The sequence below is a fragment of the Dicentrarchus labrax genome, unplaced genomic scaffold (assembly GCF_905237075.1).
Source record: "Dicentrarchus labrax unplaced genomic scaffold, dlabrax2021, whole genome shotgun sequence".
Lineage (NCBI taxonomy): Eukaryota > Metazoa > Chordata > Actinopteri > Moronidae > Dicentrarchus > Dicentrarchus labrax.
The window spans coordinates 14,769,452-14,796,425 of record NW_026136709.1 but is presented as its reverse complement, the minus strand read 5'-3'; the positions used below and the strand labels follow the sequence as shown (position 1 = coordinate 14,796,425).

General features: G+C 42.8%; 1 protein-coding gene across 2 annotated transcripts; it reads right to left on the bottom strand.

Annotated features, from left to right (window-relative positions):
• Positions 1 to 242: 242 nt before the first annotated feature.
• On the bottom strand, positions 243 to 26,635 carry nck1b (NCK adaptor protein 1b). 2 transcript variants are annotated; one of them, XM_051410597.1, is made up of 5 exons: positions 26,382 to 26,635; positions 16,055 to 16,107; positions 15,332 to 15,572; positions 4,742 to 5,496; positions 243 to 4,479 (listed from the first exon to the last, which is right to left on the bottom strand). In XM_051410597.1, the coding sequence occupies exons 3-5, from the start codon at positions 15,555 to 15,557 to the stop codon at positions 4,279 to 4,281; spliced, it is 1,182 nt and encodes a 393-aa protein (XP_051266557.1). In that variant the 5' UTR covers positions 15,558 to 15,572; positions 16,055 to 16,107; positions 26,382 to 26,635; the 3' UTR covers positions 243 to 4,278. The 2 variants fall into 2 exon arrangements, with proteins under 2 accessions (XP_051266557.1, XP_051266558.1); XM_051410598.1 differs by lacking the exons at positions 15,332 to 15,572; positions 16,055 to 16,107; positions 26,382 to 26,635 and adding an exon at positions 12,946 to 13,097.
• Positions 26,636 to 26,974: the final 339 nt, after the last annotated feature.

The following is a 26,974-nucleotide window of genomic DNA, read 5'->3' as shown; positions in this document are numbered from 1 at the left end:
TATTTAAGTTAAAGCTGCATTGTAATCACATTATAGCAAAGTTAAAGCACAGGGAAGAAAAAAGAAGAGCGTTTTATAAAGTTAGGACTTCAAATTGTAGGCCTAGTCTATAAAAATCAATTGGTGTATTTCATAATTCAGTAAAATACAGCTTCAGGAAAGAGTGAAAGTGAAACTAGTAACATTTAACAACTTATTGACTGACAGTACTCCAATTATATGGCAGATGAATACAACAGACATTACTTTTTGTATCGTTTATTACGTCTTTTGAACACTCTAATAAACTCTTCTAAATTATTACACCTGAAGACGATCTCCCCTCCATAAAAACAGTATTAAGAGCATGACAATAAATTTCACAGCACTGCCTTTTCATCATTCCACAGCATGTATCTGTTTTCTTCACTCTCTCTCTCTCTCTCTCTCTCTCTCATACAGAAAAAAAGCTTTGTGAGACAAGGAACACCATAGAAATGTAAGCAGCACAAAAGCACCAAAGTTTAACACGGGGGTCATTTGCTTGCAATATTATCAAGAAATCAATCTTAAAAATTCAAGATTATCTCAGGCTTGTTGAGCAGTCAAGAAGCGAAGAGTTCCAGCTGCATTGTAGTTTTCGATCAGGAAAAAAAATAGTTTGATGAACAATCTCTTGATAATATCTGTCACAACTGACTTCAATGTCTTTTTAAGCAGGTTTAAAATCATTTCTGTACAGCTACAAGGCTCTGCTCATGCGGCCTCTGTTGGTGTCAAATGAAAAAAAAGATCCCAGTTCATAACAATATCTATGTAGGGAGATACTGTAGTTCTGTATTTGAATATCAAGTAAAACATTTAAGTATTGAGGATTTTTTTTTTTTTACATATTTAAGTGGCTAAACTGCAAAAGTGAATGTCTTTACACTAGTCTTATATGAAATGCATACAGACATAAAAAACTATTTCCTTGGAAACCATGACAGTTTCTTCACAACCAACAATATGTGATACCGTTACTTGAGGTGCTCATACATGAGATTCAGGTCATGATTACATCACACCTGGGGTTATGTTTCTGAATGAACATCAGCACATATCTTATACTGTACATGTAGGCATTCACTGTTCAATAAAGAAGTTATACTTGATGAAATCAGCAAAGGTAAGGTCACTTGAAACTACACACAAGATCACCTAACGGGCATTTTATGCATGACGAAAAAAAAAAAAAAAAAAAGTTAGACACTTTCAACCAACAAAGTCACCCCACAATGAGGAAATACCCTTTCTATGCAAGGGTGTTTTCAGACTTTGCTTACTGACCAGACTGACGCACATGCAAAGCTTTAACCACATATTACACAGCAGTGACAAGAGAAGTGGGAAGAACAAGATAAAGACCTAAAAATAAACAAAAAAAAGGGACACTAAACCTTTGGTTGACAGAAAGCTGTGAAGGCACATTAAAATCTCCTCCTAAATCCTTCAAACTGGGGCACGTTACGTTGGCGTTTGTCACTTTAACGCTGCGCAATATCGCAGATGCTGTAGAACTGGAAGCCGGGGAGGAAATTTCACAAAAAAAAAAAACAAAAAAAAAACTAAGTGGGTTGCTGATAGCAGTTGATTACTACTGTAGGCAAACACTATCTCACATAAAGTGTCAGACAAAAATGGCACGGATACAACAGCCAGGGATCGGGTGCAATAAATGACAGGATTCCTGTAAGCCAAATACTTATCCGGGGACTGATAACACAGAAACCAAAAAGGGGGGATAACTGAAAATGAAGGGAATACAGGCACAAATGTCCTACATGACTTGAAATAATGGATACAGGTTACTTTAACATAAAGCTTGGGACCAAAAATTTTTTTTTTTTTTTAAATCACTCAAGCCATGCTGATAAACATTCCTGTGATTTACATTTTGAACCATGTAGTCATTAAATCTGTAGGTATCCAACAACTGACTGGAGCTTTTTAATCTTGGAATGTTTTTGTACTGTTTAATAAAATTTAATCCCGCTTAAATTAAGATCTCAAATGCCGCTGTAGGTGTATAATTAAGAACGTGCCATTTTGAATGGAAAGCTAATCTTTTCACTGTTTATAATTAATCGTTTACAGCTCCAAACCAGAGAGAAAACACACTCAAGTTGCCACACGGCTCTTGTATGAATAGCTCTGTCAATCACCTGGGGAATGGAGAGGAAAAGTTCACACCCATGTCTTATGCTCTTTGTGGCATAACTGACTTTTTCATGCTTGGATTGACTCGACCCGAAAAGCCCTCCCAAAATACTGCCATCCAAAAATTCTTTTATTCTCTGCTATGATACATCAGCGTTGGCCACCGTTCATTTCCCCACCCGTGTATGGCTGGGAGCGGTAATCCAGATACTCTTATTCAGTGGAACAGATTCTCAAATCTCCTCCCTGGATCCTTACTTTTTTGTTTTTTAGGGTCCATTTTTCCATTCCTCCTCTATGAAATCCCTCTCCCTCCCTCTCTCTCCCTCTCTCTCTCTGCGCTCGGGTCCAACTGGCCACAGCTGGAGAACTCATCATCGCAAGCATCGTGATCATCATCATCTCCCTGAGCCCACTGCTGGAGCGGCCCCGTGCCAGCGCTGCTGCAGCTTTGATTGCAGGCGCTGGCGCTAGCTGCCCTTTAAACATTCAAACTACTTGGTCCATTTTCACTCAACAAATACCCATTCACTAGAGAGGCCTGTACTGTAAATATAAACCATGTGCTAGGTGCACTGTATTCTAACTTGACACTGACCATACATTTGGAAACAACAAGCTGGATTCCCCAAACATTGGCCTAGGAAATGTCACCATTCCTTTACCAGAACTTAGCTGTAAGGAACCGTTTTCTTGAAAATCCTTGATGTATATGCGCTGCAGCCTCACAAACATGACCCCTGGTTGACCCTTGAATCCGCCATTCCCTCCAGTGATCACTAATTCAGGAGCAGTGACATCATCCTCTGGACTGTTCCTCCGTTTTCCCCTCCCAGCTCCACAGAACTAAGCCGCACTGCTGTCAGCGTACAACCCCCCCCCCCGGACCCCATCCCTAACCCCACCGCCCTCCTTCCTCATCATCCCCAGAGAAACGTCCCCTTTGGCAAAACTGGGAGGACACATCAGCTGTCAGTCACACTCCAGCAGGGGAGGGGAGGGGAGGGGTTCCGCTCTGCACTGGGGATGTCTCCAGACTAGGAGGCGAAAATACTTTTTGACTCTTCACATGAACTCTAGACACATGGATGAAACTCCCGCCCCCCGCCCCAATCACTCATGCAGACTGTCAACCTCGCTTTTGGGGAGATACAGTGAAAAGGTGTGAGGACGCTATTCTGTTTGCGTGCATGCATGCAAAGTCAAGGGATCTCGGCCCCCCAGTCTGCGATGCCTCGGCTTTGTAACATTCACATGATATGGATACAGCAATATGTGAGACAAGCAGTTCCGTTGTACAAAACAAAAAGTTGAACAACTAGTTTGACCTTGCACAAGAAGAAGAGGAAAGACAAATGCGTGTGTGATATTCCGATCTCTACAACCATGATCCTAACAGAATTGTATCAATAAATATATTTTGGTCACTTAATTTTTATTCTTGATTAGCAGTTAGCAGAAGTTGTGGATTAGTGAGTCCACAACCTTAAAGAACGAATTAAGACAGACAACACAAATATGAGTTGCAATGTAGACCTATAGGCAAGACTCTGAATTTGCTAATATCTGAAAAATGCCTCATACGGGTGGTTGTTGTGTATTGGACACAGTTAAAAATCATCACATTTTAAAAAGAAACTGTTAAAAGGATTATATATTATCGACAAAAAAAAAAAAAAAAAAAAAAAAAAAGAAACTAAATGCAACTCTAATAGATATCAAGGTGGAAATACATGGCATTGCCTATGACCTAACACATCTGGATAATTTAAAATAGGCGACCAAGAGGTCTGTAGTCAACTCTCAGGAGTCCATAGTCTTTTTGTCTCCCACTTTCCATTCCTCCGTGTCTCTCCCATGCTTTTTCCATACCTCCTCTTGGAATGCTCACAAATCGGGCATTTAAGTCCTGATGATGTGTTAAGTCCTCAGGCTGGGAGTTTAAATGTTAGTGTGTGTTCTGGCATTAAGTATCTGTATGTATACTTATATATATGGATGCAGTTAACGATGTACAGGTGCGTGTGTGTGTTTGTGTGGAGGTGTGTGTGTGTGTGTGTGTGTGTGTGTGTGTGTGTGTGTGTGTGTGACAGAGAGGGATCAGGAGGCGGCCAGGGCCTTGATCAGGTACAGTTTGTCTCCCTGCTCACTGGTGAAGATGGGGGCCTTTTTGTAGTGTTCAACAAGCTCTTCCATAGAGTTGAACTTGCGCTGTCCAATGCAGTAAAGGTTTTCCTTCAGCTGCACTTTGAAATGCTTGTTCTTGCTCTGCGCCTTCAGGGAGATGGAGAAGTCGTTTGGCTGTAGAAAGAAAAAGGGAAATGCATCATTTTACTATCGGTGTTCCACTTATCTTTTAAATGCAAAAAAATGAAGCTTCGGCTATAGCGCTGACACTTCATGCCTGCTCACAAAATTACATCTCATGTAGTATTCTGATTGGCTCGTAGCAGCAAATCTTTTAATAACATAATCTTTAACTCTCGTCTTAAAAACAGCCCACGCAGTGTGACCATGTACAACTAATCAAAGACAGTCTGGCAAGCAGGTGTAGGCTACTGACCGATGACTCGCTGTCTCGGATGAGGAAGTCTCCCTCTATGCCTCTCTGGTTGAGGGCCACCTCCGCCTGGTGGCGTGTCACCTTGCCGTAGTACCACTCCTTCCCCGCGAACCGCCCGCTGCCTGAGGGTGAGATGTAGTCACAGTCAGGCGTGGGTGGCCCAGCAGGCCCTGCTGTGGGTTTATGGGAGGTGGAGTCCAGCACAGTGACGTAGTTTTTAGGCACCAAGCCCAGCTGTCCGTCCGCTTTGCGACACTTCCACCACTCCGGGTCGTTCTCGGGCTTCTCCACGACCTCCATCACCTCGCCTTTCTCAAAGTTTAGCTCCTCGTCGTTGCCCGAGCCGAAAGGGTACAGCGCCTGAACCGTGTGCAGCACTCGGTTCCCGTTCGTGGTGCTGTTCATCACGGCCGCCAGCTTCTCCGTTAGCGATCCGGGTGGGTCTCCGAGCCCGCCCATACCAACTCCCCCCGCCGTCCCATCCATGTCCTCCGTCACGTAGTTGGACGGAAACCAGCCAGAGCGTCCGTTGTAGCTGCCACGCCACCAGCCGTCGCTGCACTTTTCCATCACCACCACCCGCGTGCCTTTCACCAGAGACAGCTCGTCCTCACGCTCTGCTGAATAGCTGAACTTGACCAGGGCAGGCAGGTTGAGGTCATACAGCCGCTCGCCGTTATCTGTACACATGTCTGTGTCTGCGTTGGAGGCTGTGTCTCTCACTCCCCCCTTCCTGCTCTTCACCTTCCCAATTCCTAGAGAAAATAATCAGGCAAAGGTGTAAGAGTTTACAGAGAAAAAATAATCATGTACACTAAAATTAAGTCCAGTGGGTTCAGGTCAGAAACTTAATTAGAAGGCAACTGACATCCTGAATTAGCGGACACACACAGGCCTTTAGGTCTTTTTCTGTGAACTAACTTAAGCCACCTTTTTACTATAACATGTGCCTGGAATTCAAATTTTCACATCCTTCCACTCATGTGGAACAAGTCTCAACAGAAAAACAAAAACCACACACGCACGCATGTGCACACACACTCGCACACGCCACTAAAAAACCCCTCTGAAAATTTGAGGGAGGACAAAAAAACCCAGACAAATACCAGGCAGCGATAATAAGCATTAGGTTTTGTGCTGAAATAAAGGGAGGGTGGGTAAGCAGGGCTAAAAATCATTCCTTTACCACATTACAGTGCCCTAACCCCCCACACTCCAAATCCAAATACATTCTTTGGGATTAGGTGCTGACGAAAAAAAAAGCAATGCTGATGTGGTTGAAAAAGAAAAAAAAACAAAAAATCAGAGTGGGATGAAAACGTGTTTTGGCATGGGCCGATAAATCCTACGGAAACTAAAACATGTACAGTAGTCTATCGAAGTACTGCCACCTAACACTGAAATAAACTGCAGACTACACTGAACTCTGGGCAAAAGGGCTCAGTCACATTTCATTGTTGCTAATCACATTGCGCTAATCACCTCGGCTGACCCGACACCTGCGGCCTTGCTAGCACAGCAGCTGGATACCAAACTCCACTCCACTTCTGCCAACACTCCTTCCAGCTCTCCTTCCTCCCCTCTGCCACCCCAACTCTTCACTCCCCCACTCCCTCCCAACCCCATTACGCTCCAAGCACCCCACTGAGCTGACCATTTGTCTTCACTATACAGCAGGGATGATTAAAAGGGGCATATTTATGAAGACTTTATCAACTGTGGTCTAGCACAGTACTATTCTTCCCTTTCTGTTTGCAGGCTAAATGTCAAACAGGGTGAATTTTATCATGAATGCAGTCAACCTCTTGGCATAGTGCAAGCCCTGCACTCAGTTGCGCCATCTCTAAAACAGCCCAGAGGCTGACAGAAGGGGGATTACCAGGCCCTTTAGCCCTTTCCTGGGTTATGGAGCCCGGAGGCCGAGCTTTGGCAGGCCTGTGGTCATCGACTTACTGGACAAGAATTTCCACTTGGCAGCCTGGCATGCTAACAGTTGTACGAAGCACATGTGTAACTAGCAGTGGACGCCGTGGTGAGATCACACCTTCTTCCAACTTTCCGAGAAACTAGAAAGCAGCTCTAACAGGCAAAGCTTGATCTCTCTCCATACATTACTTTCAAAAACAAGGACAGTAACAGCCTACCATTTTGCTAGTTCTTGCAGAGCTAACACTACATTACTGTTATTATCACAGATCTATGGCCTACCTGATGATGTAGGCAAGCCAGACTAAAGCTGAGACAGACCACTGATACCAGACACTGTGAGCAGACCAAAGTAGAGACTATTTCTGATTACGTTTGCAAAGCTACTGCTTGCATAATCCAAAATCAGCTAGGTGAAATTATACAGGAAAGCAGGGTGTAGTCTCTAGAACTGTGCTGGGATGATCGTGTGTGTGTGTGTGTGTGTGTGTGTTTGTTTATTGAGCGAGGAACGTGACTAATGTCACAACACCGTACTGAATATGCTTTACCGCGGATAAATTGTTACTGAAAAGTGTCCGTGACTCAAGGAGTGCAGACAAATTTCGTGGTAGTGCTGAGAGTCCAACGTCAAATTGCTTCCAGGTAGACCCTGTTATTAGTCACACAACTACACGTAACTACAGACTCCAGACAGGGTGTTAAGAGCTGATGTCGGAACGTGGAGGTTAGGTCTAGTAATGTCTCAGTGAAGTGCAACTCAAAGGGAGGACTGCAAAAAGACAAAACATCTATAAATCTATAAGACAAAGCCACAAAACCTGGGTCTCTTTGGCGCTCATAAAAAACACACACACACACACACACACACACACACACACACACACACACACACACACACACACACACACACACACCAAATGGCTCTCTCCTCTTCAATTTTTTAAAAAATGATCCAAAAAAAATGACACAGACAGAATCTACAGCTAAAATATCACATGTTGAGGAAGAGAACATGTTCGTGCAGGTGCAAGCCCCAGGATGTATTCTGCGCACGGTTGGAAATGACCTAGTTAGCTCCAAACAAAGGTTAGGGGTCAAACCCTGCATAAATAAAGTATCTTTCAGCTCCAGCCGAGAACAGAGACAACTGAGAGCTTAATGTTTTATCTCTGTGGCCAGGTAACACAGCCCTTATCAGTGTCCCTTGTCCGGGATTTCATTTGCTGCTTCCTGCTACACTCACACGAACACTTTGCATTAAAAAAGCAGAGCCCAAGAACACTGCATTTGACTAGATGCTCAATCTAAGCCTTTGCTAATAAAGGGAAGTTGGGATTTGCCTACACAGCAATAGGTGAATGATACTGGGAGAAGATAAGGGGTTATTGAGGGCATCTGCTTCTCTAAAGGGGCCCGTCTGTCGTGCTGTTCTAGGTTCATTGCTGAGAATGACTTGTGTGGCAGGAAAGAACAACAGTGAGTTTGTGCTTCCTTTTACAATTGAACAGAGGCTCTTACATTTACCAGGCTTTCACACCAACACACATCTTCAATGGTGGACACTACCAGGTTTGTGAGTTCAATTAAGCCAAACTAGGGGGACAATCTTTGGTGATTTAAATATGCAGACTTCTACAAGGCATGTCCAGTGGCATTCTGGTATTGACAAGAGGTTTAATGTTTGTAGGAAACACAGAAGAAGGGGACTTTTTTGTGTATGAGATGCAATATACACGAGTAATGACAAGCCATATATCTAAAAAAGTATGTACCCGATATGTTCTTATCTAAAAAACACAGCATATGGAATGAAAGTTACACAGTTACAGTGACTTTGCAGTCTGAGGTCAAGCATTCAGACAAGACTCATAGTTGTTGGAAGAGACACGTCACTGGTTGTTATTAGGTCAGAAGCTGGAAATCTTCAATTGTGGCACAGTCCATCTTACCAGCAGTCCACAGTACTGTCCAGACCCGCAACCTTTACCACAACACAACCACATGAGTACAGGTAGTACTGAATCCAACGGTAAACAGGTAGTTTGCCAATTTGCTGCCAAAAATACGAAAAGAATCCTGCACACAAACAAATAACTAACCCCACAATGATAAACATATGCAGTAATAGTAGACAGTAGAAGGGGAAAAACTACACAAAAGACTCCTCCCAAGCTAAAAGAGAAGCACAGTCCACATGTCAGTATCTATACTTGATCTTTCCACCTGAAATTAACCCTAAACACTCCAAACCGCATGAATTTTGCATGTGTGGTTGCAGATGTGGTAGCTGAGCATTTCCTGTGAAACCAACAAACCATGTCACTACTGCTACCTGGGGCAGGGGTCTTCAAGACAGGAGAGAATTAAATAGCACAGTGTGCTGGAAACTTTTTGTTTCAGCGTCAGATGCTTTTTCCTGTGAATTTCCTGAGAGAAGGATGCAGAGGAAGGAAATCACGTTGCGTCAGATGGCCGTTAATCACCGCAAACAATGACAAAAAGGCATTAACACGAATATGTTAAGCCCCTCCGAAAACTTCACTTTTTGTTTACAGATGAGGCGCACCAGTAGGAGGAGAAGAAAGTGTCGGCGGAGTTCGTTTGGCTGCCAGTGACAGACAGGAACTAGTTTTGTTTTTTAACTCTGGCCTCCCTATGCTGGCTGGCTGTCCATTGTCTGCCAGGGCCCTTTCGACCCCTCGGCTTCCCTCCATTCCAGGGCTCTTCCTCTGTGGACGACAACACCCCGCGTCAGGCTGTCTGACAGTGTCTGTACATCCCCGATGCTATGGGACAAGTTCAGCGACAGTGAAATGGCTCAAAAAAATTTATTTTTAATTTTTACAGCGAGTCCCTATTGTACCGTAAATTGCAATTATAGCAAGGTAGCCTAATTACTATTTAGCAACAGCCATGCCTTCATTAGTGAGTAGACTCTCAGAGAGCACTCTGTGGCAGTAACACAACAATGTGTCGCATTCACCAGACATGTGATGCAACACATGCAAGCCGTATGGCCTAGTTTGAGGCATTGACATTAAATGTAATGACACCACGTGCAGTCAGAAAGAGTGAGTCAAACAAACTACAGGGAACGCGAGAGTGAGTTGGCGTATTCTTCAGCGGGGCTGTCTTTTAAGACGACAGGCTTCAATCAAGCTGCTAACATGGCTGACTGATGGCTGCACAGGAAACGTGCAAAGCTCTTTCAACTTCAGCCGCCGGAGACATCAAACGCAGGCAGCCATCAGTCTCTGTGAAGGAGGCCCGGTGCTCCGTTTGGTTTTTACAGCATTACTGTCAGGGGCTTCGCCAAGTAGAATTCGGATAGTAAAACAAACTGGTGGCTGTATTAATTCCAGCAATTATTTACTTTATTCTGAGCTCCTACTGGATGTGAATCAAGCTCGGCCTATTGATATTTGTGTACCTATTAATCACTACAGCAATATTGGAATGATTATCTCACTCTCAAATTCCTGTTGCAGCATTTTTATCTGTAAAAATATCTTTACGGACAGCAAAGTTTTTTCACTTAACCTCATTTTCTTAACCTCTACTCTGGTTCTCCCTTCAGTAGTAATATCTCAATATTCAATATGGAAAAACTAGGATTTAAAATAAGTAACCAAACAAAAAATAAGTAAACATGCTTATGAAACTGACCAGACCTATAATGTCACCTTTCAGCATCTCATCATTTAGCATCACTCAGTGCTACATTTCATTCAGTGACAAAGCAATGAGCAATGACCACCTCTACTCATTACAAGCACTAAAATAGTGGATGTAGGATACATATTCCTAAAGCCAACACAAACTAATTCAGTTCTTAATAGAGGGATATTACTTTCAGACAACAACCCAAACCATTCAAATCAGGAAATGAGACCATAAGTGACATGGTTGGTTGAAAGTGAATCTGCAACAGTTTGATAACAGATTTTTTCCTTCAGTATTTTTTAAGCAAACATTGCAAAGAAAAATAAATACTGGTTTCGGCTTTTCTTGTTAATTTATGCTAGTAGACTTTATTAACCAGATTTTTTGCTATTTGTTGAAATTGAACAGAGCAGGGCTGCAAACATTTTCATTATCAGTTAATCTACCAATTATTTTCTTATGTCATAATAATTATGTCTTTAAAATGTCATAGAATTGTGAGAAATGCCTGTTACAATTTCCAACAGCCCAAGGTGACATCTTTAAATGTCTTCTGTCCATCCAACGGTCAAAAACAAAAAGACTGAGTTTACTATAAAGTACGACAGAGAAATGCATTATCCTCACATCTGAAAAGCTGTAACCAGCAAATGTTTGGGATTATTGCTTTAAACAAAACAACAAATTTATATTCAATTGACAAAATAGTTGCAGATTCATTTTCTGTCAATTGACTAATCGTTGCAGCTCTACTATAGACCAAACAATTCAATTAATTAAGAAAATAATGTGGACATCAATCGATAATTAAAGTAATAATAAGTTGGAGCCCTACAGCACATTAGGTTCAATTGAGAAGGGTGTGCTGTAAACGCTTCTACTTTCACTCTGCTAACATGTTTACAGCGCTGGCTAGTCTTGATCAAGCCCAGACCAATGCTCACATCCTCCTTAGCAATCCTCCATGGCAGAAGACACAGGAAAACAAAGAGGAGTGGACAGCCTTACAAGGAATAAGTGACGTTGACAACTCTCTCGCCAGTGTCCAAATTATGATCGTGTCTTTTATTTTTCTGGTCGGGGGGGCAGTAAACGGTGGTTTGGAGAAAAGAAGCGGGTGTTGGAAAGAGGGCGCAAGGGACGAAGACTGCCAGAAAGTCCAACTGACAGACCCCCGCACAATGATTCAACTTCCTTCTAACTTCTCACTTCCTCTCTGGCCTGTGCTCCTCTCCAAAGCTCAGAGAGAAAATGTGGCTCAAATTAGAGTTTCCGCTCGCTGGGGAGGCTGAGAAACAGGAAAACAGAGGGAGGGGAAAGAGAGAGAAGAGACTAACAGCTCTCAGTTTACACAAGCAAAAGGTTTGTTAGCTCATCTCTGTGTTCCTCTCACTGCATTCTTTAGACTACAAGCCAGGCCAGACAGCGGACACACACACACAGACAAACTTAGGGGAGATAGGCAGAGGCAGGAGATACCACTCAACAGTTACAAGGTGAGATTACAACATGGGTGTGCGCCAGCGCCTTTTGAAGAAGTGTGTTGGTGTGGCTGTAAAGCATCCACAGCCCACGGAGCTGCCGAGGTAATGACATTCCTCTGATAACCGAGCGAGGTGCAGGAGATGGGAGCCCGGGTCCCATCAATCAGCAGAGACCCCTTCCTCCTCTCTGCACAATGACTACAGTGTTCTACATGAGCACCCCGCGTCCCTTCAACTGTAGCTCATGACTGGTGGTGGGTTAGAGGTGGAAGGGGGGCGGGAGACCCTCCCAGAATGAGCTCGCCCTGAGGGTAGCATAAAAGAAAACAGACTTTGGCTATGTCTTGAAGATATTCCTAAACAGGGTGGGGGGGGGGTTCTCCAAGCATGATAATGTAATCCACTGAGTTGCAGCCCACTCACTAGGACAAATGCTAGGAAAAAAGTGTGTGTGTGTGTGTGTGTGTGTGTGTGTGTGTGTGTGTGTGTGTGTGTGTGTGTGTGTGTGTGTGTGTGTGTGTGGTGTGTGTGTATATATATATATATATACATATATATATATATATATACATATATATATATATATATATAACACACACACACACACATATGTGTGTGTGTGTGTGTGTGTGTGTGTGTGTGTGTGTGTGTGTGTGTTTAAAAGAAAGAGACAGAGAAGGATTGCTCAGGCAATTACAGGCTTCAGCTCAGCAGAAGGCTTTTCAAAAGCATATCCACCCAGTCTTTGCAGCCGCTCACACAGGCGCAGCCTCAAAAAGCTGTTAAGACACCCTCTCTCCCTCGCCCTGCCAGCGCAACATGTTAGCACAGAAATCAGTTTCCTGCCTGCTCTAATTATGACACATTCGTTTGGCTGTGATGAAGCTGAAACCGACTCACAAAACCAAAGTGAAAAATCACAAAGTGAAGACAAACAAAAAAAAAAAGCCCTGACAGCCGCTCCTGCTAAGTGAGAGAGAGAGAGAGAGAGAGAGAGAAGAGAAAGAAAAAAAAGAACCACTCAAACTTCAGACAAAAGCCCTCTACACCACTTGTAATACAGCAAACAAGTCAGAACAAGTTTTAAAAAAGAGCAGCTACGGAAGACGATGAAAGTTAAAAACTCACGAAAGAAATGTTTGAATAGGTTAGCCATGTCCATTTTAGGGCTCGCTGTCTCTCCCTCTCTCTGTCTCTTTCCCGGCCCCTGCTCTCTTCCCACTGCAGCTGTAGAGTTATTCCATGTGAACACCCAGAGAGCTGGGCGGATAGCGGAGCAGGGCGGCCCACTCCGTGAAACATGTGGTCAAGCTCAGCCAATGAGAGCGCGGGACCGAGAGGCCTCCGGTTCAGCTCTGGAAGGCAGAGCACAGAGGCCTCATGGAAAGGGGAAGAAGGAGGGAGGAGGAAGGAGGGAGGAGGGAGGAGGGGAGGGAAGGGGGTCTCCGAGACAGAGAAAGAAAAAGAGATGAAAGAAGATTGATATAGGGAAAGTGGAGGAGCTATTCCATCAACGTGTGGCAGCAGAGTGGTATTTGTAAGGAAGCAATCTTTAAAATAAAATAAAAACACTGAGCCGGGATCTGTGGGGACGCTGTAACGGCTGAGTGAGTCAGTGAGTGCTCAGTGTCACATGACTACAGCTGTTTGTAGAGACACTCATAACTTTACAACAAACTCAGGAAACATGAGTCCTCAAACATAGGAACAAACGCACACCAAAACACAGCCATCTGCAGACGGATCATACCCTCACACATTCTTTCAAACGATGACACCACTCCACACCCAGCAACAGGCCTGTTTCAAAAAAGAAAGAAAGAGGAAACCAGGATAGATTTTTTTCCTCCCACATAACATATTGAGCGTGTGGTCATCAGGCTGCTTTTCTTATTCTTCTTTCACACATGCAAACGAGAACACCTCCGCCCACAATCTGCTAATTAAAACATCTAGAATCTACTAATAGATCATAAAAAAAAGGGACAAATGAAGGTGAAGTGTTTACAAGTTTTCTGGGATTGTATTTCGTTAGTCCGTGTTTTTATTGGGTTTATGTGTGAGACCTGAGTGTGTGTGTGTCATTGGTGCAGCTGTTCACCTGAGGGTATTTGATCAATGGATGTAGTGACAGATGGGAAGTTGTTGGGAGGCTTATGGTTATTTCACTCACACACACACACACACACACACACACACTTAAAAAAACAAAACAAAAACAAAAAAACACTGCGCAGCTAACAGGAAGACAGAGTCAACAGATAAGTGTTTTGCAAACACTGCACTGTGCGATACACTTCTGATGACACACTTCTGGTTGCCAGAACCCCCCCCCACATTCTAAGGAAAAGCCACTTTTGGGCCCAGGGCTTCCTTGCACAGGTCACCCTACGCAGCAGTACGTCATCACCACATCAAAGTTTAGATAAGGCTGTTTTGTCAGTCTCACAAGTGTGGTTTGATGTTATGCTTTTTGTTAAATGGGCCCATAAACAGCAGGTGCTGGCTTTGGCTTTGTACATTTGCATTTCCTGCACACTTAAACAGACCTGCATGTCAATATCATGCAGGTCTGTTTTAGTGTACAGGAAATGCTGGCGTACAACCTCTAGCCAAATCTAATGAGTTCTGGGCCAAACAAACACAGCCAAAGTATACCAACAAACACGGTTATCCCATCATGCTCTTAAGAGAAATTATAAAATCATAGGCAAAACCAATACCAGGCTATCTGGCTGTGTTCCAGACTGGATGCCAGTGCTCAGAGTGTATATCCCAAATGATCATGAACGTCTGTCATCAAGTAGAATTACACTAAGACAAATGCTAACCTTGGCTTACATACACAGTTACATTTGGCTTGCTTACTGTTGTGTTGACAGAGCAGACAACGCCTGTGCCGTATCAATTCTGGTCGCGATACCCTCTGTAGCGATTGCTCTCACACAATCAGAAAGTGGAAATAATTCGATTTGTTAACCCAAAACAGACTACCTGGATTTCTTTCTGTGTCCAAAGCTATGAAAACTAAAATCCTAACTTTGTTTGCATCTGTACCTAACCTGCATTCAACCTAAAATAAATATAGAAATGTGCCTTACCTTTGCAAATGCTTCAAGGTAAAATGGAAATACGGCACCGTACATTAGACACTCCTATCAGATACTAAAGCTTCAGTCTAAGTGCACTGTAAGAAGAAAGTAGCTCTCAGCATTTCAACCAATCAGACATCAGTCTGAGACTATCTTCCTGTGTTGTACAGTACATTAGACACCACAACAATGTGGTCAAAAACAAGGGCTGGCCTACATAAAAGATGTTGTCTGATGCTACTTCATTTAGGTTGAAGAACAAGAACCAATTGTGTGTGAAACACAAAGGAAGTCTCAGCCAGAAAGACGTTATGAGTGACTGAAGATATATACATGTTTAGAGTGCAAATACTTATTCATTTACTAAATTACTTATCAAATTAACACATGTAAACTGAAGAGACGGTAACAGAATGTTTTACCAAGTGTGTCTTTGAGATTCTTGACAATAGAAGCTTTCCTGGCACTGTTTTTCCTCTCCACATAGTTGGACGGCACAAAGCCTGTTTTGTTGGTGGCATTTCGAACCCTCCACCAGGACTTGGAGTCGTCTAGGAGCCAGAGGCGCTCGTTTTTCTTGATGTCCAGCTCCTGGTCCTGCTGGGCCATGTAGTCGAACTTGGCGATGACAATCACCTCTTCCGTCATCTTGCACTAGGTGCACTGGTGGAGTGAGAGGAGGAGAATAGGCGTCAGAATGGCTAGAGTTAATATTGTACAATACAGAAAACTTTAATTGATCAGTAAAAAGTCTACTACACAGTGTGGGCCAGTGTGTACTTATGTGCAGCAAGTTAAGCCTCAATTTCTACTACATACACTGACGTGGACAGGGTGATGTCACAGTTCCTGAGCTAATAAAACATAAGATTCCTTCCAGGAAATTGATAAGCGGAAGTGGTTGGTTGGTTCTTTTGAAATAATGACAAGTGAGTAAGCATTTAGTTATACAATCATAGCTACCAAAGAACCCAGATTTCACAGACCTTTTTCTTTGAACTGACGTATCTTCCACATCTACCCAGCCTTCATACACATTTTATTCTCCAACTGTGCAGTTTTCTCCAGACACATTTATAGGGTATTGTATGAGTCACACCAAAAGTAAATTTAGTGAAACTGTGTTTGGAAATAGAAAGCTGTACCTGTACTGCATCAAAGCTGAGAACTTCAAGGGCTCTGATACGTCTCTGTTGACCTGGGGAGGGACCAGAGAAAATGCAAAAGAATTACAAATCGATCGAATAATACTCAAAAACTGTCCGTGTGATACTTTACTAATGGTATATTCATGCGAAGACATGGGCAGTGTTATTCAATTATACCGTCCTGAAGAACTGCCAGCTACCGTTTCCACAGTTTAGTCTCTTCAGACATAATTTCCCCCCACCAATTGTACTCTTGAAATAACAGATATAAATGACTATTCTTTTCAGTCTTCAACACCGAGCGCTGCCAGAGTATAGAGCCAATCTCTCAGTATCCACATTCTTCATAAATTTACAGAGGGGATGATTTCCTCTCGCTGAAGCAGTCCAACGATTGTCTATTGTGTCAGGCATCAAACATGAACCTGGGAGGCAGGACGATGGCAAAGATAACTGTAATAGGGAAGTAGAGAAGAGGGGCACTGTGCATCAGCAGTAGGGCTACAACGGGGAGCGAAGCCCTCACTGACCACTAATGATGTCGGCTATTGCTTTAAATTTAGCACAGGCTTACAAATACTCCTAAGTGTGCAGTCTATGCAAATGCAGTGATTATGTGACCCGCATTACAAGCATGGCTCCATTGTTTGCCATGTTGCTTATCACAAGAACTTTCAAGTTCCCCGGCCATTTTAAAATTATCATTTGAGAGTACTGTGATCCACAATCAAAACTTGTTTGTGTTCAACAATGAGCACATTCACAACCAGCTGGTCTTATGACCCACGTAGCCATCGGCGCAGCTAGGCTACGCTTAGCTTAATACTGCAGAACTGAAGGAGTGAGACACGACTGGAGCGGCTGTTTAGCTGCTCTGATGTCACGGGAGTGGATGGAGTTTCACCTTTCCCCCCCTGACTGACTTCAGGGACCAGACGCTGACCTCATTGATCGAGAGATCTTGTTTTTTTTATTTGAAGCAGTGGTGTCTAGGTTTCAGCTGCAGCTGGCGTTCAGATAGGCCCCGAACCTGATCTTAGGCAAACATAAGGAGCCGAGCTTACTTTCAGCATGATTAGCCAAGAGGAGTCAAATAAACAGTAAATAAGCAGAGGCTAAGAGCTGAGAAGAACTTCAAGTCAAGATGTTGATGAGGTGGTTCCACATCTCATATTTTACTGTTCATTAGATGAAGGGTGGATAAGACCATGACAAGAGCATAAAGCTAAAATGTGTAACATAAAAAGATCCCAAACTGGCTTTCAGGGGACACCTGTGGTCTGGTTTCCCCACTGTGGGGTGTTGATGACTTTGTTTACCAAAACACATTAGGGTGTATACAGTGGTTTTATCTCGTCGCATGTTATTGCCTGCTCCTTTTCCATCTCTAATTAAATTAATGAACACTGGGAGACATGTTAGGGAGCGGCACACAAAAACAAAGAGCTGATTTACTCTCCTCGAGTGCTGCCTCTTTCACAAAGACAAAGGCAACAATCTCTCCACTCCCTGCGCTGGGTTGGATATCTGTCTGCCAGAGAGGCTGACAAGTGTGTATATGTGCTCCTTCTCCATTTACAACATCCCTTACTATCTTTTTTTATTTTTTTCCCCACTTTATACTCTCTGTACCGGTGCATGAGAGAATCGTCAACGTAGGGCTATCCCTCTTCCCAGCTATCTCCCATTTTCAGAAAGCATGCTGAACCCCCAGTCTCACTTCTTTTAATTGCCATCACCCCCCACGTCTAAAGTGGCTGAGCACTAAGTGACTTACGATAGTGCAGATGTGAGGGAGGATCAAAAAGTTGGGCGACAGATGCTCTGAGCTAATCGCGCGGCTCCAGACCGAGGCGAGGCCACACGCCTCTCCAACAGCACTAAACACAAGGTCAGACAGGTCAAACTGCTCAAATGGTGTCATATCCACAGTGGATCTCCGCTTACCCCACTGCCTGGCAGAATTAACAGGTCGGCCCACCAACTCCACGGTGCTCATTAAATTAGAGCTTGGTTAAGCAATGTCTGATTTTTGTGCTTCCATTATTTTTTCTGTCTCATATCAAATCAATAATAAGTTACTGAAAAACTGCACCAGAATTTCACATCTTTACCGTTTAAGCAAACACACTAAACTAAGTTTTTTTTTTGTCAAAAAGGCCTCTCATCCAAAGATGCAACAATCAAATGTCAGTTTGATTTGTGACAGCATCTGCAATGTTGTCTTGTATTTGACATTTTTAACATTTAAAAAATGTAAAAAACAAAGCTGTTCGCTGATTATTACGATTGTACGTGAAGGGAAATTATCCAGGACGTTAAAAAAAAAAAAAAAAAAAAAAAGGTACAAAGGACACAGATTTGGAAATTAGGAAAAGATTGTCACAGATGCAATGATGTAATGAATCACTGCTCCCCGTCAAATAGCACATGACCTTTGTAATGAGTAACTAGTCGCATACATGTTTTGAAGAAGCGTGTCCAGCTCTGAAAATAACTTGGGTACCAGGCATAAAGCAAAAACAGAATGTGTATGCACGAGCTTTGTGGTTGTCAACAAGGGCGACCAGGCCACAGGGGATGGTAGACAGGTGGTCAAATCTGGTGGCTAGTGGTGACTGCAGGGTTTTCCCAGCTAACTGTGGATTCTTCTTTGTGGCTACTGTTCCTCCCTTGCAATACTCAAAAGTGATGTGCTAACAGCAAAGCACCAAAAGAACGTCCCTATCTTGATCATTTGTTTGTAAATTAACAAAACATTACAGCAATTTAAGGAAGCACTTTCTGTAAGTGCGTCACAAAAAGAGATTTCAAGTGGTTCACCAGCATACAAATACTATTTTAACAGCAGCTGACTTCATTACAGCTCCCATAATAATGCAATTCAGTAGCCCCCCTAGTTATTACTATGGTAGGGGAACAATTAATTGCGCAGCTTAATAGCTGTATATCTGATTAGGGCTGCAACTAATTATCATATTCATTAGCAATGAAACTATGGATTATTGTTTAGTCGACAATTTGTCAGAAAATTGTGAAAAACAGCCATCTCTTCAGCTTTTTGTTCTGATCAACAGTACAGAACCAAACAATAGTTCTTTTGCAATGAAATACTGCAAATTATATATGAAAATCCTCACATTTGGGGAGCTGGAACCAAAATGTGTTTTTAAAAAAAAAAAAAAAAATTAACAAACAATTGATTGGTGATCATCATTTTTCTGTGAATCAAATAATCATCATTTAGGTCCTATTTGGGGTTTTATCTGCAGAACAGAAACAAAAACCCTTAAATTCACAGGTAACAAAACTCTGTGTGCGGTCACAGTGACAATACCACTGCATGACAGAACAGTTTCACACATTTAGAGGTAAGCCTATTTGTGTCATGCAAATATACAGCACAGTTAACTGCTACATACCGAGCTGATAGAGTAGGCCCATCTTATCTACTCCCATAGCCGCAGCTGTGGGCCAGTGACAGGTCAACCAGTGTTACTATCAGTGATACACTCATGTTCTCAAGAGTGCTAACACTGGTCAGAAGTGTTTAACCATCAGCGACAGACCACCAACCCAAATTTGGTTTATCTTTAATATTTAAAACCATAGTGTATTTCTGTATTATTTATACAATTTAAAAAAGGCGTAATAGAACTGTAAACCACTAAACCACAACAACTGCAGTGGCGTAATAGAGATGCAGTATGCAACTTTGCAAGCTACTATGAAACAACAGTGACAGGAGATCACCACATCCTGCAGTCTACAGCTGCTGCCACAACCCCTTGTATCTCAGTAAGAAAAAAAACCACAAGTGGAGATCTAGTCAAAGAGCACACCCAGTGGCTTATCTGATAATGCACGATACAAGTATACAACACTAGAAATATGCATAAGAAGCAAGGGACTTGGATATTATTAGTGTGGATTCCAGTGAACCCCTCTGACTTACAGACTGACATCAGATGTTCTTTGTAAAAACGAAGTCAAAACAACTGAATACTGTATAATCTAAACAAGCCAATCGGAACAATTATGGATCCTTGTTTCTCCGCGCAGTGGGAGCAAATAGTGTAGTGCCACTGCTCAACAGGATTGCTGAGGCACTGAGACAGCAACAGCATGAGCTCACAGAGGCAGACAGAGTAACCTAATCCCTGTGACAGCCTGCTAAAATCACAGCCTCTGCTGCCTTCTGGAATGTGCTCTGTATGCTCACTGCTCACTCAGCCCCTCTGGCATTGCTGCGCTTCCTCCGACTTGCACCAAAACTCACATTTTGGTCACGGGGGCCGGTTGGCTTCACAAACGGACAGTGCGGGAGCGACGGTGGAACAGATGAATGCGCGCTTGTGCCCCTTTTTAAACACTGAACCACGGCTACTAAAACCCATGAGACTGCATCTCATCCCAGCTGTCCTAGATTCTCTCAAAACAAAACAGCAGCATAGCAGCAAAGGGTCATGGGAGACTTGGCAGGCCAGCTGTGAGACAGGAAGTGTGGACACAAGGGTGACCGGATGATGGGAAAGTGATGCAATCTGACAGAGCGCAGGCTTGACCTCTGAGTCCAGATGAGTTCAGATAACTTCTTTGCTTTGCATTGATGCATGTAATGTGCTTCTATTAAGAGATGAGAGATGAGTCAAGTTCTGTTACTGGGAGAAACTATGATGCTTCCCCATTAGACAACTGTTTTTGTTCCAGTACCATGTTAAAACTTAACATCAGGGCAGAGGGGCCTTTAGTGTTTTGGGTTAAGCATATAGGCTCCTGACTGTGTGAAAGCAGTTGGTTATCCACCCCTCGGGATCACCCTCAGCAGTTGAGAACGGCCTAAAATAGATCGGGGCTCAGGTCCTTTGAGAATTGCCAGAGATTTACTCTCATAGCAACAACTAACACCAAAAGTTTCGAGCTTTCTTTTAGGCCAACTTCACATGAAAAGGGCTCACCCCGTGCTCAAAACAAATCTGTGAGAAGCGTACACAAACGCCACTGTTTGAAATATGTTGCATAGCAATTTAGCCACAAAATCTCATGCAAAATCTAACCCGGCCACTGAGCTAGGGCAATCTTTCATTACTCTAGAGCTACGTGTAATGTGTTTGATTGCACAGAATTTCTTATTCAAATGTATTGTATGTGTAATTATAGGTATTCTGATAGGTTACATAAGAGAGTATAAACATAAAAGAGGATATTCATTACTAAATCTGGCCCTCATTAAAAACTGATATAGACTACATAAATAAACAAGCGTAGCTGAAATGTGTTTTCACTTCCCCATTCTCACTTCCCATTTCATTGTGGCTTCATATTCTCCATTTCACAAATGTGAGGCTGAATGTTACTGTCTAAAAGGCATGGCAGGGGATGGCATTGGTGAGCTTGGTTGTCTGTTTTTCTGGCTGGAAAACAGGATGAGATGCCACACAGTGTGAAGCAACTGATAAAAATCCAGTTTCAGCTAAATGCCTTTGTCTACGATGACTAATGCAGTCATCCAGAAGTCCTTTTACGTTCCTTTATTTTGGAATGGTGAGACCAGCTCAAGATATAAAAAGGGATGACGCAGACATGAGACAAAAGTGGTGGCTTTATAGAGTCTCTTACATAGGGGAAAAAAAAAAAAACAATACTGTCAGAATAAAGTAAATCACTGATCTGTATCAGCGTAGAAAAGCCTGATCAAAGCATCCCTATCACACACCACAACAAACAGATAACCAAAGTGCTTGTAAGAAAACGTACAGGCTAAATTTAGAAAGACCACCGCTTTGGTATTCGAAGAAACACACTGACTGACACGTTATCTAATTATTCCCTTCCAGTATTTACACTAACTGAATGTAACGTATTTAACAACTGGCCTCGGCAGCAACCTACCAGGATGAATGGACGTTTACATCCTCTCTGTTAGCAAATACCTACCAGAACATAATACTTCTCTGTAAGAAAGGATCTATTTCCTCAGACCCCACCTACATCAGCAGAGCCTACACATCCGCATCCACACCCTGCTGGTTGGCTCTAGTTGCCAGTTGTTGTTCTGGGTGGCCTATTTGCTTACGGCTACCAGGTCCAATGATGGCCACATCCAAGCAATCTGGGATCAAGGCGACAGCAGAATAAACCTCCAGGTTACCTCACCAACCCTGAGAGCTCCGGGGGATTTCCCAATGACTAATCCAAGTTTACAAAGCAAAAGGATTCCTATCATCAAGTACTACAGTACAATAAAGCTGTTTGTGGTTTGGTTTTGTGTGTTGTCAGGCTACTTAAGACTAGTAGTACCATTAAGGAGTCAGTAAAAGAGATGATCCACATAAAATCTAAATTGGGCCAGGCCGTGTTCTGTAGCTGTATACCTCATTGCAACTGCAGCCTTCTGGAAAAAGCTATTGTTGCAGTCAAAATAGCAGATCATTTGTAAACCACAAGATAATAATCCCAGACAGCCTGTGTCAGAGGGATGAAATGGATACACTGGCTTCCTCTTCGTTTTCGTACATCCTGGCAAATATGAGCCCTAGGGTGCTGTCACAATAGGACTAAACAAGCCACTTGGGACACAAGTCTGGGAGGGCCACGTGTTGGAACTTGCGTATGAGCATCTTGAGAGGAGAGGAGGCATTCCAGATTTGCATGGTGATGCCACAAAAATCTGGGGTCTGCGGAAATCAACACGATCAGCAAGAGATGTTTGATAGGAGCGGGACAAGAAAGAAAACCCTTTTCCACAGAAACCCTCACCTCCGTGATGCCTGAATGAGAAACAGCATACACACACTGTAAACACTGGGAGGCTGTGCTTGATGAAACTGGGAGTTCTTTGGGAATATTATTGTGTCATTTTTACTTAAAGCCACCATTCACAGTCAGAACATTTTGTCAGCGACAAAGAAGACACTTGCAGGCGACAATGCATGTTATTTAGGGTCGAACCAAGAGGTTGAAAGATGGGTTGAAAGTTACACAATGACTAAACCCAAGTTTTACTGTGATTGTTACATTTTCCTACAAGCAAAACTTACCCACAATCTGTACTATTTTACACGCTGTGGCTAAAACCATAGTCTTGACTGAGACTGCTGTCATACAAAACTGAACTTTGCTGCATAACAGACATATTTTCTGCATCTTCCAGCTACATAGTTATGTTTTTTCCTTCTTGCTTTCTGTACAAAGTAGAATTGCACAAGGTAAAGCTGCCTTTCTCTCTCTTTGTAAACACAGTTGTATTGTTTAAATAAATAATAATAAATAAAATAAAATAAATTTTATTGAAAAGGTCACTGGACACAACATGCAAAACATTGTGGCTGGTCAATTGATCTGTACAGTCGGCACATGAAAGTCTGTGGCAATGCAGAGACTTTAGTTCTTAAGATGTTTTAAACCAAATATTTCCTAGAGCTATATGAAAAACTATTATAGGCTACACCTACTGTCGATTCAACAAATTCACACGAAATATCTAGGAGGTGGGCAGAAAACATAGTTTCAGTGTGTCAAAGTGAAACTGTAGCTGTCCCTAAAAAGTCAACTTAAATCGAGATTTACACCGAAATGCGTTTTTCTTTCATGGATTTTCAACTTCTGTCATCACAATAACAGCCGCAGTTGCAAGTACACACATCCTCATTTTCACACTGCTAAACCCACTGAGAGAAAACCCCGAACCATAATGAACTAATACAGAAAAACACAGCTGAAACTGCACACATCTTTTCTCCTATATGAGGAAGTCAAATCACTTACTCCGAATGAGAAAAGATAGCAAATATGACCACACACAGTCTACAGTGTAGGATTTGCAGAAGTGGGGAGACTTAAACACCATCAACTGTGTTTAATTACTTTGCTTCTGCACACACTAACAGCTTAACAGAGATTTCAAATTCTGATAATGGTAAAAAAATAAAAATAAATAAAAAAAGTGCACTTGTCATTCTTCTCCTCCTGCTGTTTGTGTCATGACAAAGGGCTGAATGAACTCCCGTTTTCAGCAGGTGACTGTGGTAAACATATAGAAAGTACCTTTGCAAGCATGCATGGGCAGTCAAAGGAAAACATGTCAGACAGAAAGAGACAAAAATCATAAAAGAAAATGAGGAACTGGAAGAGACTGTATGTAATAAGGGAGATAACAAGAGAGAAGAGACAATTGCAGAATCTAAAAATCCCCTGTTTCAATAGAACCCTGAAGGCACTTAATAGACTAGATTCCTGGGCTTGTCATTTGACCAGGGAAATTTTCAGCCACATTAATTTGTTGGCTATCGTGAAAATGCACAGTTGGTATTTTCCCCTAGGCTGTGGAGACAGATTTTGGCTGCTTGAGGGCCATTGAGAAGGAGACAGGGGCAGGGATCTTATACGAAGAAGAGCTCATCGCTGCATATCCATAAGTTTACACCGTCGTAACATTGGAATGATGGTGCAGTTACGAGGGTATAATGAGTGAACAAGAACTATAAATAGGACACAGATGGAGTAGACAGAGCCAAATCACTGCAATATCAACATGCATAGCTGCATAGTGAAAGTTTTAGTTCAGGGGTTTGGCCATGAGCTCATGACCTGGCAGCTGATAGGTGCAAAAGGTTCTCCATAGGTCTCCTAATAGCCATTTTCACATGTCTTACAAATTGGCCCCCCAACGCCCAAGAGAAATATAATATCAGGCTTCAAGCAAACCATGATGGTAAGCAGGTCTCCACCATCTCTCTCCCTGCGAACTGTGGCGATCCTCCCTCAGACTCCCACTGAGAACAGAGCTTCAGCAGACCAAATGTCTCCCCCCCCCCCCCCGTCCTCTCACCTCCCTGAAACCTTAATGAGAGACTGTGAAGAGGTCTGTCAGTGTGACAATAATTACAGAAACTATACTATTCAGCAGCTGCAAAAAGACCCCCACCCTCCTCCTTTGGCGTTTGGAAAGACACACACATGCTACCCTCTTAGATCATTCAGCTCTAACCAACCACATATCTGTGAGATAAAATACTCAAGCAATATTAATCCGCTGATTGTTTTTACAGTATTGTTGAACACGTTTTGTAAGAGGCCACACAAACACGAGCCACGAGAGCTTGCCAACAATTATACAGCCTTATCGCCCATTGTGCTACCGAAGCATGACATTTAGTCTGGCTTTGGTTGTGTAAGGTAGAAACAATGTTAGGAGATAAACAGAGGGAGCAATTATCTCAAATCTTACACCAAAACAAAAAAAATGGCTTCACTTACACAGTACATTTGCCTATCTATTACCGGTCTTCCTGGGTAGATGAAAGTATTGCTAAGTTTCGCTCTTTCAGATCAGAGAGGAAATGATTAGTCCATTGACAGAAAATTACTCTGCAACAATTTTGAGAATTGATTTAAGTCATTTATCAAGTAACAACACTGTCGCCAGCTGTTGTCCTTGTGTGGCTGTAACATCTGGATCAAGATATCTAAAGCCTGGACTCCTTTTACACAAGTAAATAATGAAAACTGTAATTGCAATGCATTAACAAAACTAGTAGGCAAACAAGAGGTGGCATAATGACTACAATAACCTATTTGTGTGTATGTGTGTGTGTGTGTGTGTGTGTACAATCACAGTTAACTGGCTGTTTAACACAACTAAAGGGAATCATAAGTTAACGTCAGGGAATGAATCCATCGCGACCCTGAGCAAGATGGGTCCAATCAGCACCCAACAACTTAGACAGGGGCATTAGTTAACGTCACATATTAAAAACTAATAAATAAATGCACAAGAGAACACAAGAAGACATTGTGAACGCAGTAAATGAGAGGATGCAATAGGCACTGTAAAGCGTTCAACAGCGGCTGCGGTTAACACGTCCTCTCCATTTTCAGTCTCAACAAATAAAAGCGTTAAACGTGGTGGACTGAAGTGCAGCAGTTTTATCGGAGCTTTTTTTTTTTTTTTTGAGGAGGGGGTTTATCTTATAACTTGCGTGTCATGCTACCTTAACTTGGCTAACGTTAACCCGGCTGAGAGAGAAGAAGAAAAAATAAAACACGGAGGGAGGAAAGGTAAATGGTTACAGCCAAACTAGCCGATAGCCAGCTGGGTTAACAGTATGTTGGCCATGTTGGCAAGGCGACTGACTGGGTTTTTTTTTTTTTTTTCCTCCTCTCTCTCTAGTCTGGGTTAACGGTTAGCCGTTAGCCGAGGTAGGTGAGTTGTAACGTTACTCGGTGAATTCAACGGTAGCAGAAGCTAGCCCGGATTCAGATAGCTTTCACACCGCCAGTGCCAGATCGGATTCATACTCTCCTCAGTCATATCACGTCTTACCCCGATTGCCGATGGCCACCTCTTCTTCTCTCCTTCGGGGGGGGGGGGGATATTAAACGTGTAGAAACCTCAGGCAAGACAGTGGAAGTGGATGTAACGCAAATGATATCCAGAGTCGTAGCAAGCAGCCAGTTAATTTTCCACCTCCAGCGAGCTAGCCTAGCCGATGAGACGCTGTGCCCCGTTGGAATAGCATTTCTATATCAAAGCATGTCATTGCTCAGCAGCGCGGCTAGGCTAGCTAGCAGCAGCTTCACAAGCTGTTCGGACGCCAGGCCCCGCCCACTCGCGTCCAATTGGCTGCGGAGGAAATCGACTCTCTGTTGATTGGACGACGCCGCTGTCAGTCAATCACACTGCAGCTGCTGATGTTTTGCGTTCCCATAAGCATCCATCATGTTTTTTCGCTTTGTGAGGGCAACGACTCTGCCTAATTGCTGTAAAAGAAACATGTGTATGGACAGAGTCATAGACAGGCGTATCATATTCTTGTGTACTTATGTTTTACTTATTAATTTATGTGGCTTAGAATCAGCTGTGCAAAAGAAAAGTTGCACTCCAGGCGTTTAAAGCACTGAGTGGGGATTGCATGT